The sequence below is a fragment of the Apodemus sylvaticus genome, chromosome 5, assembly GCF_947179515.1.
Source record: "Apodemus sylvaticus chromosome 5, mApoSyl1.1, whole genome shotgun sequence".
NCBI lineage: Eukaryota > Metazoa > Chordata > Mammalia > Rodentia > Muridae > Apodemus > Apodemus sylvaticus.
In genome coordinates, this window is record NC_067476.1 from 109,259,470 (window position 1) to 109,277,666 (window position 18,197).

At 41.6% G+C, this 18,197-nt stretch overlaps 1 protein-coding gene across 5 annotated transcripts in view; it reads right to left on the minus strand.

Annotated features, from left to right (window-relative positions):
* Positions 1-18,197, minus strand: part of Atp8b4 (ATPase phospholipid transporting 8B4 (putative)) — a 192,172-nt gene that overhangs the window by 100,910 nt on the left and 73,065 nt on the right. For all 5 annotated transcript variants that reach the window (XM_052183505.1, XM_052183500.1, XM_052183502.1 and 2 more), the window contains 3 exons: positions 16,451-16,521; positions 12,601-12,683; positions 955-1,113 (listed from right to left, as the gene is read on the minus strand). In XM_052183505.1, coding sequence (XP_052039465.1) covers positions 955-1,113; positions 12,601-12,683; positions 16,451-16,521 — 313 coding nt within the window. The remainder of the gene's footprint in view (positions 1-954; positions 1,114-12,600; positions 12,684-16,450; positions 16,522-18,197) is intronic.

Consider the following 18,197-nt stretch of genomic DNA (forward strand, 5'->3'; position numbering starts at 1 on the left):
TTGGGCCAGCACTAGGTCCTCAGGATATATGCTATGGTTGTTTAGCTTGAAGTTTTGTGGGACTGCTAATGGTAGGAGCAGGAATATTTCTGACTCTTTTGTCTGTTTTGGAACCCTTTTTCTCCTACAGAGTTGCCTTGCCCAGCCTTGATGTGAGGATTTGTGTCTAGTCTTATTGTATCTTGTTAAGCTGTGTTCAGGTGATATCCCTGGAAGGCCTGCTCTTTTCTAAAGGGAAACTGAGGATAATGGATCTGGGGGGGAAGGAAGGTGGAGGGGAACTGGGAGGAGTAGAGGGAGGGGAGGCTGTGGTCCAGATGTATGAGAAAAGAATAAATTTAAAAAAAAAAGAAAAATAGAGTGGAAGAAAGAGCGGAGAATCTCCCCCTCTTACCCGCCTCTCTCCCACCCTCCTTCCTCCTCTCTCTCCCTTTCTCCCTCCCTCCATCCCTCCTAGTCCCATTAAATAGAGCCTTCAGACCCATCTGTCCTGGTAACAAACAGAAACTTGATTGCTCTCCAAGAAGACTTTCTCTATTGAACCACTCGACCTTTTCAAGTGACAAGCAACCTGGCCTGCAATGAAGGGAGGGGCTTTCTTTCACATTAATGTTCAATTTTAAGGGCACATTGATTCTATAGACTGGCAGATGAGGCTTATATGATGGAGCAAAAGAGAAAGAAACCGAACAGTAGATGTGTAGACACCATCAGATACTGAAGATGTCACCGTCCTTAAGAACAAGTTCAACCTCTCAGTGGTTCCCACACACTGGGACCACATGGATTAGACTCAGAGTACTACTGTCTCCTCTGGGGGTATCACACTCTGGGATCAACTCGGGAGCCAATATTCAGCACTCAGTAAAAACTCTGTGCGTCTTCATATCCACAGAGAACCAGGAACTTTGTGGGCAGGGATGGCACAGGATGGCCTGGGTCTGTCCACTATACCTGCAAAAAGAACCATTCCAAAGCACCAGCTTGTGTTCCTCAGGACGCAGCCTCTCAGGATTATCTTCTGGTTACTGAGGGTGTGCTTGCTGTCCTTCCAGGAGAGGACCCCGGAGAACCTGTCTAACTTGTTGTTAGGCGCCTCACAGATGACAATCCCTGCAAAATAAGACACCTCATCAGAACCACTGCAAGCTCGCTTCAGAAGCCCACCGTGCTATTACCACCCTGCTGTGGACACCCAGGGCATTGTCCTTCTCTTTCAGAAAGCATGCTGTTATACATACAAGACTATGCTGGGAAAAAGATAGGCTGCAACATGCAAACCAAAAACAAAATCCATCACATTTTGAAGCAAGATTGTCTATACTGACCAAATAAGAACAGAGCCTACAAGATCCATGAGACTTTTTTCCCTTAAAAATCTTTTGAAGTGTTTATCTTTACTCTTAGGATATACCAAAATGGCCGGGCGGTAGTGGTGCATGCCTTTAATCCCAGCACTTGGGAGACAGAGGCAGGCGGATTTCTGAGTTCGAGGCCAGCCTGGTCTACAGAGTGAGTTCCAGTACAGCCAGGGCTACACAGAGAAACCCTGTCTCGAAAAACAAAAAACAAAAAACAAAAAACAAAAAACAAAAAACAAAAAACAAAAAAAGGGATATATCAAAATGACCTTTTACAAGTATAAAATGATATATGTCCATGTTTTTTTTTTTTTTTCACTGTTCTGTGAACTGCCAAAAGGGTTAAGTAAGATGCCACAGTTTTGGTTTCACAACAAAAGTTAAAACAGTTTTCTATGTTCACAGTAAGGACTTGGGGTCCAAGAATACCACAGCCCAAAGAAACCTGGCTTTCATTTGCTCCCTAAGTTGAGACTCCTTTCAAGGCCTCATGCCTCTTAGGTTGATTTGATTCCGAATTCTGTGGACTCTCAAAGGCACCACACAGCTTGCTCAACCTAGCCAGAAAAGGTTCCTTTTTGGGGGTTTCTTTGTTGTTGTTGTGTTTGTTTGCTTGTTTTTATAATTCCAAGAAAGGGAACGCTCATTCCAAATCAATGAATTGGTTCATTCCATTATTTCAAACAGAACATGCACATTAAGGGTTGGGATATCTGGGTAGAAAGGGGAAACAAAAATGATTTTAATAGACCCTTCACAAGATGTAACTATTACACTATACACATTTGCTGACAAAGGGGCTACATTTTTAAAAGTGATAACCACAAAGATACAGAATAATGGAATGCTGGAAAAGAACAGAGGAAGGAGGAAAAGAGACAGGGAAAAAAGAAAAGGAAAGGACGAGTTGGAAACGTCTGGCTCAGGTCAGAATCAGAGGTAAGATTAGCTAGCATCTGTGAGTCTGCTGTCTCACAAGCCACAAAAGTGCATTTTAAAACCAGAAGCCAAAATGGGGGGGTTGGAAAATAAAAAGGGGGAAGGGGTCAATCTTCAGCATTGGTTCAGGAGACCAGCGAAGCCAAGATGCCACCATCTAGGTCAGCTTTTTATTGCTGTCCTGAAAACCCTGACAATATCAAATAAAGAAATAAGTCAAAAGTGGTTTGGGCTCACAGCTCTGGAGATGTCTGTTCATTATGGAAGGACTGTGTGGAAAGCAATTTGTTTCTCCTACAGCATCCTTCAAGGACACACACGGCTAATGACCTCACACTCGGCCACACATCTTAAAGTTCCACCCCACACAGTAACACTGATCTGAGCACTGTGTCTTCAACCTGAGATGTAAGAACTAGGACATAGCAGATGGGGGCGGGGGCCCTTCCCTCTCTCCAAGCCACCTTCTGATACTGAAGAGACTTCCTGTAATCCCTGTCCTTCCTAGAATACTGCCCTCCTTGTGGAGCTCATGGACGCAGATGCAGCTATAATTCAAGCAGCCTGACCACTCCTGACAAGCCAGGCTGTTCCTATTTCAAAAACACAAAAAAAGAAACCCTCTCTAACCCCCCTTCCATTTCCTAATTAGCAAAAAGTTGGCCTAAAGTGCCTCTATTTGGTCATTCTCTGGGCCTTCTCAGACAGCCAGTACCAAATGAAATCCTGCAAGCCTGGATTTCCAAAAGACAAACAACCTACACAAGGTTGCTTCTTAGACCAAGTAGCTGAATTGTGGTTAGCTCTTGTTATAGCTTATTTGTTTATTTAAAAGTAAATTAAAACTGATTTGAACTGGCTCAAGTCATTTGGAAAACTATGTAGTGGCCCCAGAGGCTTTTTCTAAATTCTCGGATTTTGTGATCATCTTTTCCTTGACCAATAATTTTTATTTCCGAGTTTCACATAACCTTGAATCGAGGAGGTCTCACCAGCAGAACCTGCACAAATAACAGGCTGACAGAAGCCCTTGAAGTTTATTCCAGTTTCTTCGCCCAAGACTCAATTTCCCAAACTTTAAATTTGGCCACTGTTCAAAAAAAATGTACTTTGTACAAAAAAACAGCATGATACACGTCCTTGCCAATAACCATATAAAGAGTAGGTCTGTTTGATCATTTTCATTGTCGTAAGCAAAGGCTGACAAGAAGGTAAATTCAACCTTGAACATTTTGGCTCACCATGTCCAGCAAGAAGACTCTCTCACATCTGGCTTCGCACTGAGGGTGCCGTTCTGTACAGGGACTCTAGGGCCAAGTTTATTATGAGCCTCTGAGGCCAAGGCCCAGCACAGCCTTCTAAGAGTGTGGCCCCACTGCTCCAAGTTCTAAGCCCAGGATCCCATCACAACAAAACATTGGGAACAAAGCCAAACTAATTTTTACCTGACCAAGAAAATAAAAGATAATGCTGTTCCCCATTTCTTAGTTCTATTGGCATTAAATATAAAAGTTTCCATTTCTCTTCCTCTCTTTCCAAAGGGATGACCAGTTTCCTTTGTGGGGGACACTACACTCATCTTTGTGCATTCTCACAACTCTCCGTACTGTCTATGTAATAAAACCTAAAAATATTTATTGGAGACATAGTTAAAAAAAATTGGTTTCTAGAAAGGAGTTATGGGGACTGGACAGTTAAGTCACATGCTGCTCTTACAGAGAACACATATTCAGTTTCTTACACCCTCACGGCAGTCTTAACTCCAGTGTCAGGGTATCTGATGCCTTCTTCTGCATTTACGAGTGCCAGATGCATGCATGGTATATACATTATATACATACAAGGAAAATACTCAAACACATAATTTTCTTTCAAAAGGAAAGAGGTTGAGAGATGACACAGGTATTACAGTAAATCTATGGTAAATTAAAAGGTAGGTATATTTTGACAGGAATCATGAAAATGGGATTTGAATGCCAAATATCTTAGTATTGCCAAACTATAACAGAAGCCAGGTAGGATGATGAAAACAGGCGGTAACCTTAAAGCTCATCAGAAACAAGCAAAAATATTTTCCACCAGCAAAGCACAAGAACCGAGAGAGGCTGTCCTGGGACCCTGCTTTCTTCTTTCTAATTCCACCCGAGAACGAGAAGGGAAATGGCTGCAGAGTGTGAGAAAGCCATTCAGAGGAAACAGGATCATTTCTCACATAGTCATCTTAGTGGGAATGATAAAATGGGGTTGGGGGACGCCCCAATCATAAAATGTAAACATAATCAAGGCAGTTCATCTCATTTCCCCTCTAAAGAGAGCAAACGTGAAAACCCTTCCTCATTCATCCATCACGACGACGACACAGGAAGACCTATACTGAGCAAAATCTACAAGTTCATATTTTGAACTTTCCTTGGCATTTTAAATCCCAGATTCAACCTGCTGGGTTATTGCTTAACTACCAACTTGATAAGTCTCTCAAACTATTTACTCAAAGAGGAAATATGGATTTTACCAATAAAAATTGTTAGTATACAATATCCCAAGATTTTCCAAAACTAATTAGCTTTACTTTTACTGCATATTATTAGTGATGTTTCTTGATTATCCACTGCAACTCTTCCACAGGACAGGCTGCACACTGGATAGGGGACCATTATTGCTGGTCAAAAGTTTCCCTAGCCAAGAACTTCTCAGTGTTTAGGCGATTACCCAACTACTGCTGGGCTGATGACTGAAATAACCTTTTCCCTTAAAAAGATAGTCTCCAAAGCCAAAGGATTCTATTTGAGTTCTTAGATGCCAAGCCTCTGTACAACCTTCTCAATACTGAGTCATGAGCCATCCAACATTAACACTACAACAGCCATATTAGTACCACCAGGCAAAAGGAAATTGTTCTTCATGTCTTTTAATGAGATCTATGGTCCCATGTATCAGCTGCGTTATGTAGGACTGGACTTCTGCCCATTTGACTGGAAGAGTTTTCAGGTAAGTTTTTTAAAGTCACAAAGTGCTAACCAAGCCCATTTATTTATTTACTTAGTTAGTTATTTATGTATTTTAACCAAGAAGAGATGTCATTTTTTTTCTTTGTTTGAATTACAAATATGCTGTTCTTTACAGAAAAGACCACAAAATACCCAAAGATTCCTAACTGAAGAGTCAACTCTTCTCTGGTTCAGAACTGGTACTAACAGTCACACAAAATATGTAAACATGTCACTAGTTACAAAACACCGACCACAGTTCAGTCAGTAACAATATACAAAAGATTCTTGAGCACATTCAAGCACATATATATTAGGGGATTTCCCCAAGGTGTAAAAACATCTGGTTTACAAATATGTAATTAACAAATATTTCCATGTATTTGTTTATAATGTTGTTTGATTCCCATAAGATATCATGAAAATCCTAGTCAAAGTAATTTTTTTACATGTTGCAATATTATTAGATCAAATTACATATTTTTCTTATAAAGTTCAATAGACTACATATTATTTTTTCAGATATTTGAAATGGATAAGAGATTTATTTGTATGGGAACTCTTCAAATAAACAGAAAACCTACCAAAACACGCTCCTAGTCCTCTAAATTTTTGATCCTGATGAAAGACCTTTGATTCTAAGGCACTGAGAACTTTGATACTTTTGAGATAAATATAGGAATAGCCTTGATTTCTCAAAATCAGCTTATCTTACTTTTAAACGTACCTATCCTCTCATAAGCTTAGCTGTGATATACCACCCTCTGTCTCTAATGCTGTTCCAGCTTGCGATTTAGATCCTGTGGTTTTGTGTTCTTTCATAGAACAGCCTGTGGTTTGTATTCTGACTCCTCTACTTAACAGTCACATGACATAGGGAATGGTCTATCTACCTGAGTCTCAAGTTCCCTGTGTACAAGTTGAAGTTAGCAATAATTTTTCCTTCAGGGGATGGAAAGATGAAGTTGGGGAGATGTCTCAAAGGTTAAAGCATTTGCTGCACAAGAATGTGGATCTTAGTTAGAATGTCTGACACCCAAGTGAAAAAACCAGGCATGGAAGTATGTGACTATGTAATTGCAGTATTGGGAAGCAGAGACTGACTCTTGTGGTTCATTGGGTAAGCTCAGTAGGAGACTCTCCTCAAAAAAAAAAAATGAGAACAGTATAGAAAGACACCCAATGCACACACAAACACAAAAGCACACTCACCTGCATATACAACTATACACACACACACACACACACATACACATACACACACATACATACATACACATCTGCCCACATACACATATGCCAGTCTCACAAATGCACAAAAGGCTGTATGTATTTGAAAAGATAACTTACAATATACAGTTTGTTACTGTATATTGTAACTTACAATATACTGCTTGTTCCTGTATCAACATCATGTTCAAGGCCTGAGGACGTTAACAATCACCAAATTAAAGGCTTCTTTGGGAAGAGCCCTAGTGCAAGTCTATCTTCTCTACTGGCTTTAAGCTCTGTGAATGAAAGACCTGTGTCAAGCTAACCACTGTCTCCATACAGACTCTTTAGCATTGTACGAAATATAAATTTGCCAAACAAATAAATGAAAAAGAGAATGAATGGACATGAACTCATAAATATCCTTGGGTACAGAAATTAGCATGTAGATAAGGATTGTCAGAGGCATTCTGAAGCCCAACGTACCTCAGCTTTGATGGCAAGTTGACTAGAAGTCCTAAACTTGCTGCCCCAGTGGGAACTTCTCTAAGAACTGGAATGGGGATTCAGATTTTCTGATACTTTGAAGGATAGATGAGCATTTACACAATAGGGGCAGAAGACAGTAGCTTGGTGCTAACATAGTTTGGAAAATATTAGAAGAAAAATAAACAGAGTAACTAGAAATAAAAAATAGTGTGATATCCAGATATACTCAGAAGTTACAAGCTGTGTGTGTGTGTGTGTGTGTGTGTGTGTGTGTGGTATGTACTTAGATATGCAGCACAGCATAAGCAAGGACCTTCCTCACACATAGGTAATATCTGTTTCAACTTTCCAAAGCTGAGCAGGATATTTCCAAAACTATATAATGCTAACATCATACTCTTAATGTAAGGTGAAGGATGAAATAATGGGTTTTGATTCCATGGCATATGGAAGCCTCTTTAGTCACCAGAAGAAACGTTGAAGTTTATTGATTTCTCTTTTACGTTAATGTATTATTTGGGGCCATTTTGTACCTGTATGCAAGGAATCATGATTATACTCACAACCCCAAACCCTCTCTTATTCCTCTAATACTCTATCACCCCTTTCTTCCTGATTATCCCCTTCCTGTTTTCCTTTTCTGTGTGCCTACAGGTTCTGTGCAGGTAGTCTGTTCATGTTTGAAACAGCCAGCTTCTTTCCACAAGACAGCATTTCTCAGAACTCCTCCCAGTGTCTGACTCTTAGAGTTTCTCCACCCTCTCTTCTGCACTGCTCCTGGGATTTAAAGGTGGCAGTAAAGATGTCCTGTTTAGGGCTGAGTGCTCAGTGGTCACTTGTCCTCAGCAGCTTGACCTGTTGTTGCAAGTCCCAGCTTTGACAGTCGCCCACTGCAAAATGTGGTTTAACTACACGTCCACTTTATCAAAGCTTCAGTAGCAGACTCACTCTACAGCCAATGACCTCCCTAGGTTTAGCCAAATTTATACCACCAAGCATGTATTCTTTGCAATGAAGCAGATCTCAAATTCATCCCAAAGTGGCTGGCAACCCCTCCCCCCCCAGAATACTCTCATGCACAGGTAAGTATTGTTGTATACATAATCTACAGCTGGGTAAGATCACTGGTGATTTGTCTTCCCCAAAACGCTGCACAGCATCTTCTAACACCTTCCGGTACCTTCTAGTGCTTTGAACAGGAACCAGAGAGAGGAAACTTGCTGCTCAATTCCAGCTTTACTGTTCTGTGTTCTATAAACACTAGAGTTTTACTGGCTGGTTCTGGTGAGCACTCAAGAGTAATGGCCACAGTCAACCAACAGTGATGGCAATAGTCTGCCAAGAGTGATGGTGATAGGCTATATTGTTCTGCTGATTTCTGGGTAAGAAAGAAGGCATTCACTTTCTCTGTTTGGATAATCCAATTCTAGTGATAGGTTGGGGTGTGATGTTCCATCTCCATATGATGCCTTCATGAGGTTTCCACTGCACCCTCTTTTACTTGTGGAATTTTTCATTTCCAGCTTCTTCAGCAATTCTATCTCTTCACTGAATTTTATCCTCATATCCTGAATTGGCTTCCCGATTTTAGCATCTATTTGTGTGTATGCTTCTGGAATTCATTCAGCACTTTATCACTGTCTTCTTTAAATCCCTACAGAAATTTGCCCATACCTTCTGTGACATTCTTTGAATTTTTTTTACAATTATTTTTCTGGAGTTTTGTCCAGATGTCCTTCATTTGAGACCATATATGGGTAAGTGTATGTATGCTCCCACATGTGCAGGTACATGTTTGTGTTCATGAATCTAAACTTGGACACTGAGGCAGAGTCCCTTGCTGAAACCAGAGCTTGCCATGTCAGGCCATCTGGTCGGCCAGCTTGCTTACAGAATTCCTTGTCTCTGCTTCCTACATGCTGGGATGGAAGTGGGCCACCAACCACTCCCATCTGAATTCTTTGTGGGTTCTGGGGATCTAACACCCAGTCATGTCCATGCAGCAAGCACTTTACCCCCTGAGTCACTTCTCAGCCTTCTCTTGGTTTTTGTGTTGGTTTGCACATCTTTCATCAGCTGCAGCCTTTGGTGTGGGTCTCTGATGGCACTGTATTGAGTGGATGTTTAAGTCTCTACTTGCTATGACTGGAGTTTGGCTGGTGGTTCTGGATAAGCTGTGTGAGGTTTAAAGTTTAGTGGAGGTTACTCAGTCCTAATTAGAATGTGAGGCAGCTGAGGTGATCCCAGCTAGGCTAAGTCATGCTGTGACTTCTGACCTTATCTGCAGGTACTTATTTGAGTTGGCAGAGAGGATATGCCTGGGTGGCAGGTGTGGGTCTAAAGTAGTAGGTATAAAGTACAGGAGGCAACAGAAGCATGGTCTCTGGCCTGAGTAGTTGTCAGGTTCACTTCTCAGATCCTGGGAAGCAGGGTTAGGATGCCAAAGAAAAATGGAGATGTGGCCTCTGCCCTGAGGAGACAGGAGCTCCAGGTGAGTTCTTTGACACTGGAGGTTGGCTTTCCAAAGGACTTGTCATTTTATCTGTGAAAATCCTAAGATGCCAGGGTTAGATGTCACAGGCATAGCATGGCAGGTTAGATGTCCCGACCAAAGGGAAAATGGGTAAAAGGTACTGTGTCTCCTTCATCTCGCATTCACCCTTGGTCCGAGTTCCACAGCTACAAAATGAGGCCATCAACCCCACTCACATCCGCATTGACATGATCTGGACATTAATTTTACTGTATTCACACCACTGAGAATGTAGGGTTGCTTATAAAAGCATTGTAGTCTAGGCTACCAGCACCAAAATCTATGTAAAGGAAGGAAATAGTTAAAACAACCACTTTAGAATGGCTAAGATTAAAAATTCAGGAGACAGCAGTGTTGGCAAAGATGTGGAGAAAGAGGAACACTCCTCCACTGCTGGTGGGGTTGCAAATTGGTGCAACCACTCTGGAAATCAGTCTGGCGGTTCCTCTGAAAACTGGGCACCTCACTTCCAGAAGATCCTGCTATACCACTCCTGGGCATACACCCAGAAGATTCCCCAGCATGTAATAAGGATACATGTTCCACTATGTTCATAGCAGCCCTATTTATAATTGCCAGAAGCTGGAAAGAATCCAGGTATCCCTCAACAGAAGAGTGGTTGCAAAAAATGTGGTATATATACACAATGGAGTACTATTTAGCCATTAGAAACAATGAATTCATGAAATTCTTAGGCAAATGGATGGAGCTGGAGAACATCATACTAAGTGAGGTAACCCAGACTCAAAAGATGAATCATGGTATGCACTCACTAATAAGTGGATATTAACCTAGAAAACTGGAATACCCAAAACATAATCCACACATCAAATGAGGTACAAGAAGAACGGAGGAGTGGCCCCTTGTTCTGGAAAGACTCAGTGAAGCAGTATAGGGCAAAACCAGAACAGGGAAGTGGGAAGGGTTGGGTGGGAAAACAGGGGGAGGGAAGAAGGCTGATGGGACTTTCGGGGAGTGGGGGTCTAGAAAAGGGGAAATCATTTGACATGTAAATAAAAATATATCGAATAAAAAATGACTTAACATTCAATAAAAAAAACAACCACTTTATGCTTCCTAATGGTTAAGAAAACACAACTTTTAGATGTGTGCATCATTATAGGCTATTGGAGATATAAAGGTACAGTTCTGCCAGGGAAGAAATGAATAATGGCAAGTTATATTTAGATTGCCTTTTTAGGGCTCAATAAATAGTCAACACAGTATGTTAAGAAGAATTTTGATTTGTGAATACAATTTACTTTTCATGGATTTACATAATGGTAACATTTCATTGAAAAAATTACTTCATTAGAAAATTTGTAATTTGTTTTATTATAATCAAAATATTTCTTGGGCTATTCAAAGTTTCCTGGCTACTCCTCTAAATTAAATCTTAATTTGGAAGAATATTTTTCTATAAACATTTATTATAACAACAGTCATTAAGAGAGATTAAAATATTAACATAATTCAGGCAGAATTTACAAGCAAATGCCAAGCACAGACCATATACTTTCTGAAATGTGTGTGGAGAAGATTCATATAAACTTCCTGACCTTTAACTCAAGGGGCATTGCCAAAACCCTTTATCTTCATTATTTCTCAGTAAACTCCAAAGAAAACACCTCAGAAGGATAGTGTTAAGTTCATAAGACTCCAAAAAGTCAAGCCAACCTATATGGGAAAAAAATGATAACTAAAACCAAATTTGCAACTTGATAATGCAAAAACCTTTTGAGGGATTGCAAAAAAGCCTCAGTCTCCCTCAGTTTTGCGTGATGTACAAAACTCTACAATTGGTGTCTCTTTCTTTTACTTTTAATGGTACCATGACCACAAAGAAATGCAGCTATCTAGAGGGGGTAGTACCTAAAGACCTTCAATTAATCTTAAAATAATGTTAGCACATGGTGGTGGTGGTGGTGGTGGTGGTGATGGTAATGGTGATAAAACCATGGTCTAAAATATATGGCAACTAATGGTTGACTAATAGTGATTCTCACTGACTGCCTTTTGGTTTCAAGACATTATGTCACTATGCAAAATACAGGAGTTCTGTCTTCAAGAGTCATTGTCTACGTTCTGGATTTTGTTACAGAGCCATTGGGTGAAAGGCCAGACCTAGGACTGGAACTAAAATACTAATTTATTTACCCTCAGCAAGTCTGTGCCAAGCTCCAGGAGGCAAAATGCTACCAAATGAAGAGCACTGTGGGCAGGGGGGGACTAGGACCCTCAAAAGAAGGCATGAGGATGTAGTGACTTGCCTTTAACATGAGCATAAATGACAGACATCAGTGCCTGAAGAGTTTTATGTTCTTCTACTAAGTGAAAGGGAGGGAGGACGGAAGGAAGGAAGGAAGGAAGGAAGAAGAAATGAGATGAGAAGAGAGAAGAGGGGAGGGGGAGGGGGAGGGGACGGGAGGAGGGGAGGGGAGGGGAGGGGAGGGGAGGGGAGGGGAGGGGAGGGGAGAGGAGAGGAGAGGAGAGGAGAGGAGAGGAGAGGAGAGGAGAGGAGAGGAGAGGAGAGGAGAGGAGAGAAGAGAAGAGAAGAGAAGAGAAGAGAAGAGAAGAGAAACAAATGTTAGCACGTGGTGGTGGTGGTGGTGGTGATAGTGGTGGTGGTGGTGGTGGTGATAGTGGTGGTGGTGGTGGTGGTGGAGGTGGTGGTGGTGGTGGTGGTGGTGGTGGTTTAGTTTGGGTTTCATTACTGTGAACAGGCACCATGGCCAAGGCAACACTCATAAAGCTGAACATTTAATTGAAGCTGGCTTACAGGTGCAGATTCAGTCCATTATCATCAAAGCCAGGAGCATGGCAGTATGCAGGCAGGCATGGTGTAGGAGGAGCTGAGAAGGAGAAGGCTAATAGGAGAAGACTGGCTTCCAGGGAGTTAAGAGAAGGGTCTCAAAGCCCATGTCCAAAGGGGCACACTTCCTTCAACAAGGTCACGCCTCCTAATAGTGCCCCTCCCTGGGCCAAGCATATTCAAACCACCACAAGATCTCAGATTATTAGCTATTACACTGCCTTCTGGTTTTTAGATGGTTTTCTTTCGGCTATTCAAAGCACTTACCATCAAACTTCGCAAGGCTACTAATATCTGCTCCAAGTTCTGAGGTGACGGGTAGTGCTTGACGAACTTTCAGGTTTGTTTCCCTGTTACATGAAAGACATGACATAAATTTTTATATGAAACAATCAACAGTCACCTACTAAAGCAACTGTGTAGGGGGCAGTATACAAAAAAACCTAAATGAGGAGACCCACAGCACCTGGCTTTGAATGTCACACACACACACACACACACACACACACCAAGCTATCTCAGCAAAGCAAGCGGGCACCTCAGGGTGTGTCTGGAGCTGACTTTCTACCCATGGTGCATCTGTGCAACAACACAGAGATCTGCTTCACATTTGTGTTCAAACAAACACAGAACAGAAGAAGCACAGTCTCACTCGGACCTCCTCAGACATGCCATGTATGTGAGCTTCAAAACACACTGGTACTAGGAACACCATGGCCAAACAGAGGCCAGTATCATTCTGGGCTCTGCTATCTATGGAGTTTCGTTTGCAAAAGACAGCCACGGCTACTTTTAAAGTAGCTGAAATTTCTTTCTTCTCAGAATATCAATTCAAGGAACCCTTGGCTACTGCATGGCACAACCAATAACCTGGGCAGATCACCCAGAGCTGCTCTTCTTATGAACAGGACTGCACACCCGTTAGATAGCAGACGCTGCTGCTAATGGCCATTGGCCATCAGTGACAGTATGGCTGTCTCTCCTATATTGTGTTAAGGAGAGCGTCATGCCAGCTTCCTCAGAATTCTTCCCTCACCCCTTCTTCAACAAATGCTAGTTTGTTTCCATGTGAGCTTTAGGACTAGCTGGTTTTACTTGGCACGATCCTCTTGAAGAATCAATCAACCTAGTCGTTGTATCTTTAATAAGTCGTTTCTTTTTGTTACTGGCTCCAATTTGTTAGACCACTCACTTAAAAGATATCTGAATTGTTGCTTTTGTGATGTAAGAAGAAAAGCACGTGCCCTAAGTATTCACTATTTGCTTATGGAAACCTAAGTTTTCATTTCTCTGAAGAGAAGTCCAGTTTGCCCATTTGAAATTGCTGAGTTGTGTGATACTTTTATGTTTGGTTTTTTTTTTGTTTTTTTTTTTTTTTAAGAAACCAACAAATGATTTTTCCAGAATGAGCACGCACTTTATGTTCCCTCCGGAAACATGAGAGCGACCCCGCCTGTCCAAACCTTTGCCAGCTTCGGAAATGTGACTGCTGCTGGTGCTCGTGGTTCTGACAGATCTGTGGTAACAGAGCACTGTGGCATTCGTTTTCATGTCACTAATGATGTTGGGTAACTTTTCATGTGCTTGTTTGCCCACTGTGTGTCCTCTTGGTCAAATGTTTATTGAAGTGTTACAAAATGCCTATTTCCTAACTAGGGTTTTTTTTTAATTTGTAAAGCATCTGTATATAGTCAAGGTAATTCAGGTAGATACTTGGCAAATAGTTTCTACATGTTAGTAACTCATTACTACTCCCTGTTAGTAGGGCTTTCATGGATCAAAAATAAACTTGATGAAATCCAGTCCCCCCCCCTCTCTCTCTCTCCCTCCCCCTCCCTCTCTCCCTTTCCCCCTCCACTCCCCCTTCCTTTCTCCCCTTCCCCCCTCCCCTTCCTTTCTCCCCTTTCCCCTCCCCTCCACCTCCTTCTTCCTCCTCCCCTCCCCCTCCTTCTTCTTCCCCTCCCTCTCTCCTCCTCCCCCTCCCCTCCCCCTCCCCCTCTCCCTTCCCTTTCCTTTCCCCCCTCCCCCTCCCCCTCCATCTCTCTCCCCTTTCTCCATATTCCCTTCTCTCTAGAGAAACCAACCTTGCGCTTACTGGTTAGGTGAGCACTCTACACTGAGCTAAGTCTCCACTTTCTGTAATAACTCTACTTTTACACAACTTTTGTACATCAAATCTAACAATTTTTTGACTAACCCAAACCTCAAAATCTTTCTCCCTTTTTTGCCTAAAATGTTTAGTTTCACTTCTTACATATGAATTTAATTTCCTTATTAGCTATAGAGCTATTTTAGTAATCTGTTTCATAATGAGTGCATAATCTGTACTTTTTGAGGAATGGTCCATTTCATCTAAGTTGTTAAATGTATGTGTGTTCAGCTGATTATAGCAATTCCTCGTGACCCAGCTGGCATTTTCAGGGTGCATTGTTGACTCCCCCATTTGTTAATGATATCACTCATCTGTCTCTTCCCTTCTTTCTGTCTGCCTTGCTTTAGGTTTGTGGATTAATTGATGTTTTCAAAGGACCCACCATGTCCCCCTGTTAGACTTTGCCCTGTTTGTATCAAGTTTGTAGAATTTGGTTCTTTCTTGCATTTAGTTTATTTTGATATTTTCTAGATTCTCAGAACAGAGTAGACAATTGATTTGAAGTTAATTCTCTTTTCAAGTGTATGAATAGTTTCAGCGCTAATTTTTCTCTTAAAATTGCTTTAGCTGTGTCTAAACCTGTCCTGCCCAAACCTGGATTATACAGGATGAACTACTCCAATATCTCAACATGGCAACAACTTGAGAAATACTGGCTACAGCTGTGCTTTGTGTTGTCCAGTTGACTCCTGCCTCTATTATTTATCACCTTGGGGAAGTTACCTATCTGTCTGAGCCTTGACTTCATGTTCTGTATGTAGGTCTCATACAGTACCTACATCAGGACTGCATAACAAATTGCCTGAGGTGCACATATACGGATAGATAGTATCTTTACAGTGTGAGCTGTTCACATACAGATAGACAGTGCCTATATGGTGCGAACTGTAGACATAGATGGTGCCTATACAGTGTGAGCTGTGCACATACAGATAGATGGCGTCTATACAGTGTGAGCTGTGCACATACAGATAGATGGTGTCTATACGGTGTGAGCTGTGCACATACAGATAGATGGTGTCTATACAGTGGGAGCTGTGCACATAGAGATAGATGGTGTCTATACAGTGTGAGCTGTGCACATACAGATAGATAGTGTCTATACAGTGTGAGCTGTGCACATAGAGATAGATGGTGTCTATACAATGTGAGCTGTGCACATACAGATAGATGGTGTCTATACAGTGTGAGCTGTGCACATACAGATAGATGGCGTCTATACAGTGTGAGCTGTGCACATACAGATAGATGGCGTCTATACAGTGTGAGCTGTGCACATACAGATAGATGGTGTCTATACAGTGTGAGCTGTGCACATACAGATAGATGGTGTCTATACAGTGTGAGCTGTGCACATACAGATAGATGATGTCTATACAGTGTGAGCTGTGCACATAGAGATAGATGGTGTCTATACAGTGTGAGCTGTGCACATAGAGATAGATGGTGTCTATACAGTGTGAGCAGTAATGGTGTCATCCAGATAAAGGGATCCTCTGAAACAGAACAGCTAAGTAGCCGGTGGCTGGACTCTCAAAGTCGGTGTCAAAATGGCATCATATTCATTGCTCTTGTCTGTGTGTGTGTATGTCTTTATTTGCCTTTTAAAATTGTCTCCATCTTGCTTCTCTGGAGCCTTTACGCCAACCTTCTTATTTTCCTTAGAAAATGAAATTTAAACAAACAAAACTCCCAAAAGGAACCTCACTGAAGTGTACTGGTGTAAAATTATTCATGTCCACATACTGAGCCGAGCATTTCTGAAAGCAAATAAGCTGAAGAGACAAGTCAGGGTTTTCCAAAGAAATTCAGGAGGAAAATTCAAATTACTGCCAAGTAAACAACAAAGGACTTTACAATTTAGATTTCTATGTTTTACAAGGAAATACAGAAGATGTAAGTCTGGCATCTGAGGACGTTTAGGTTACACCACAGCCTAAGCAGCCGCTCTAATTTAGTACTTACCCGTCGAGCTCAGCTGTTTCAACATAACAGAGACCGTGTGGCTCACTGCTCGACAGGAGCAGCAGGTCAGCCTGGTTGAGAAACCAATACAGAGAGACAGGTAAGAATCAGGGTCACTGGAACCTCTCCCTTGGCATCGCCCCTCTGTAGCCCCGGCAACACTGAGGAGGGAGGTAGATCCTCGCACTCCTGTGCGGCCAGACTTCTGGACCATCCGGGTCTGAGCAGGTCTCCTGGCAACGTGCAAACTACTAGTGATTTGTGTTGCCGGTTTCGAAAGTCATATATGAATTCTATCTTTCTGGATTTAACAATTTCTTATGAAAAACAGAGATCTTCTTTCCAATAAATGAGCGAATTGACCCTCCTTGCGTGCTGGTGGTGTCTAAGCAGCTCAAAGCAGGGAAGGAGTCAAGAGGGTGAGAATGCTCAGAAAAAAACAGAAGGAAAACCAGAGAAAAGAAAAGAAGGAATAGAAGTGAACAAGAGAGGCAGCGTGGGCGCGAGGCAAAGAGAGCAGGAACGATGGAAGAGGAAAACAGAGAGGCGAGGGAGGGGCACGCGAAGAGCACAGAGGGTGCTCTGGAAACTGCGCTTTAGGAAAAACTTCACCCCAGTCGTGGTTGTGAGCGTTAATGACTGAGCTATCTCCTAGACAGGAAGCCACCAAAAAGAAGTCTTGCAAGTGTGATGGAGACATTGAAGCATAGCTCTCCACGACTGACGGCTGGTCTGAGTGCGGCGGAGGAAGGGCTCGGTCCTGTTTAAGGGGCAGGTCACAGTCTGACCATGCTCCAGTGAGTACACAGATAACACAAATTGGACTTGGGGGGTCTACTTATTTTTATTTTTACTTTTTTATTTTACCTCCCTGGAGGGAGATCATAAGGGCAGAGGGCAGATATGGAAGGACTCAGAAATGAGTTTGATCAATGTGCATGATGTGAAATTTCCAGGGAGTCAATAAAAAATGTTATATTGGAAAAAAAAACAAAAAGCAGTGGTGACTAGTGCTACAAAACCAAGCTTTAAAGGTAATATGTCCCAGTTAGACTCCAAAAAATACTAAAATAAGACCCAAAATTCTGCTACATTTTACTGAATAAAACATCTAAAGATGGCAATACAAGGAAAAGAAAAGACATCACAGTTCACTTTTAGAATTCTGGCTTGTTTAGAAACTGTTTTGTTTTGTTTTTCTCAAATTAAAATTCTTATTTAAAATAAATGTAATTCTGAAGGATTCATCTAAAAAGATGAACTTATTATGAAGCTTTAGCTTAACAAATCTCTACCTGTATTTGAATGATTAACAGTCCGAGTCTCTAAAATCTTTTATTTAGAAAAACATTACAATTGTTTTATCTTCAAATCTTAGATGTTAAGTTCAAAATCAATCCACTCAGTTAATTGTCTGGATTGTTTAAATTACCAACTCAAAAACAGAGTGGGAGGGATAATGAGTTTTGTCGAAATAAAGGCTCCGTGACAGCTCCCAGAGGAACAAATGCATTTGCACCCTGGTGACTCTTTCTCAGCTATGAAGGAATCACCACAGAAGCCAGTCAAGGCAAAAATTGCTTTATAAGCCACTCAGCGTGTTCCATGCAATCTTCTCAGAGAGCATGTCCAACTGTAGCCCACTCTTACACAAAAGCTTCCCTAATCCTGACCCAAAAAATAAAATATCTGTACTATGGGCAGATTCACCTTGATCTCGAGTCATGCACTTAAGTTTCACCATGTC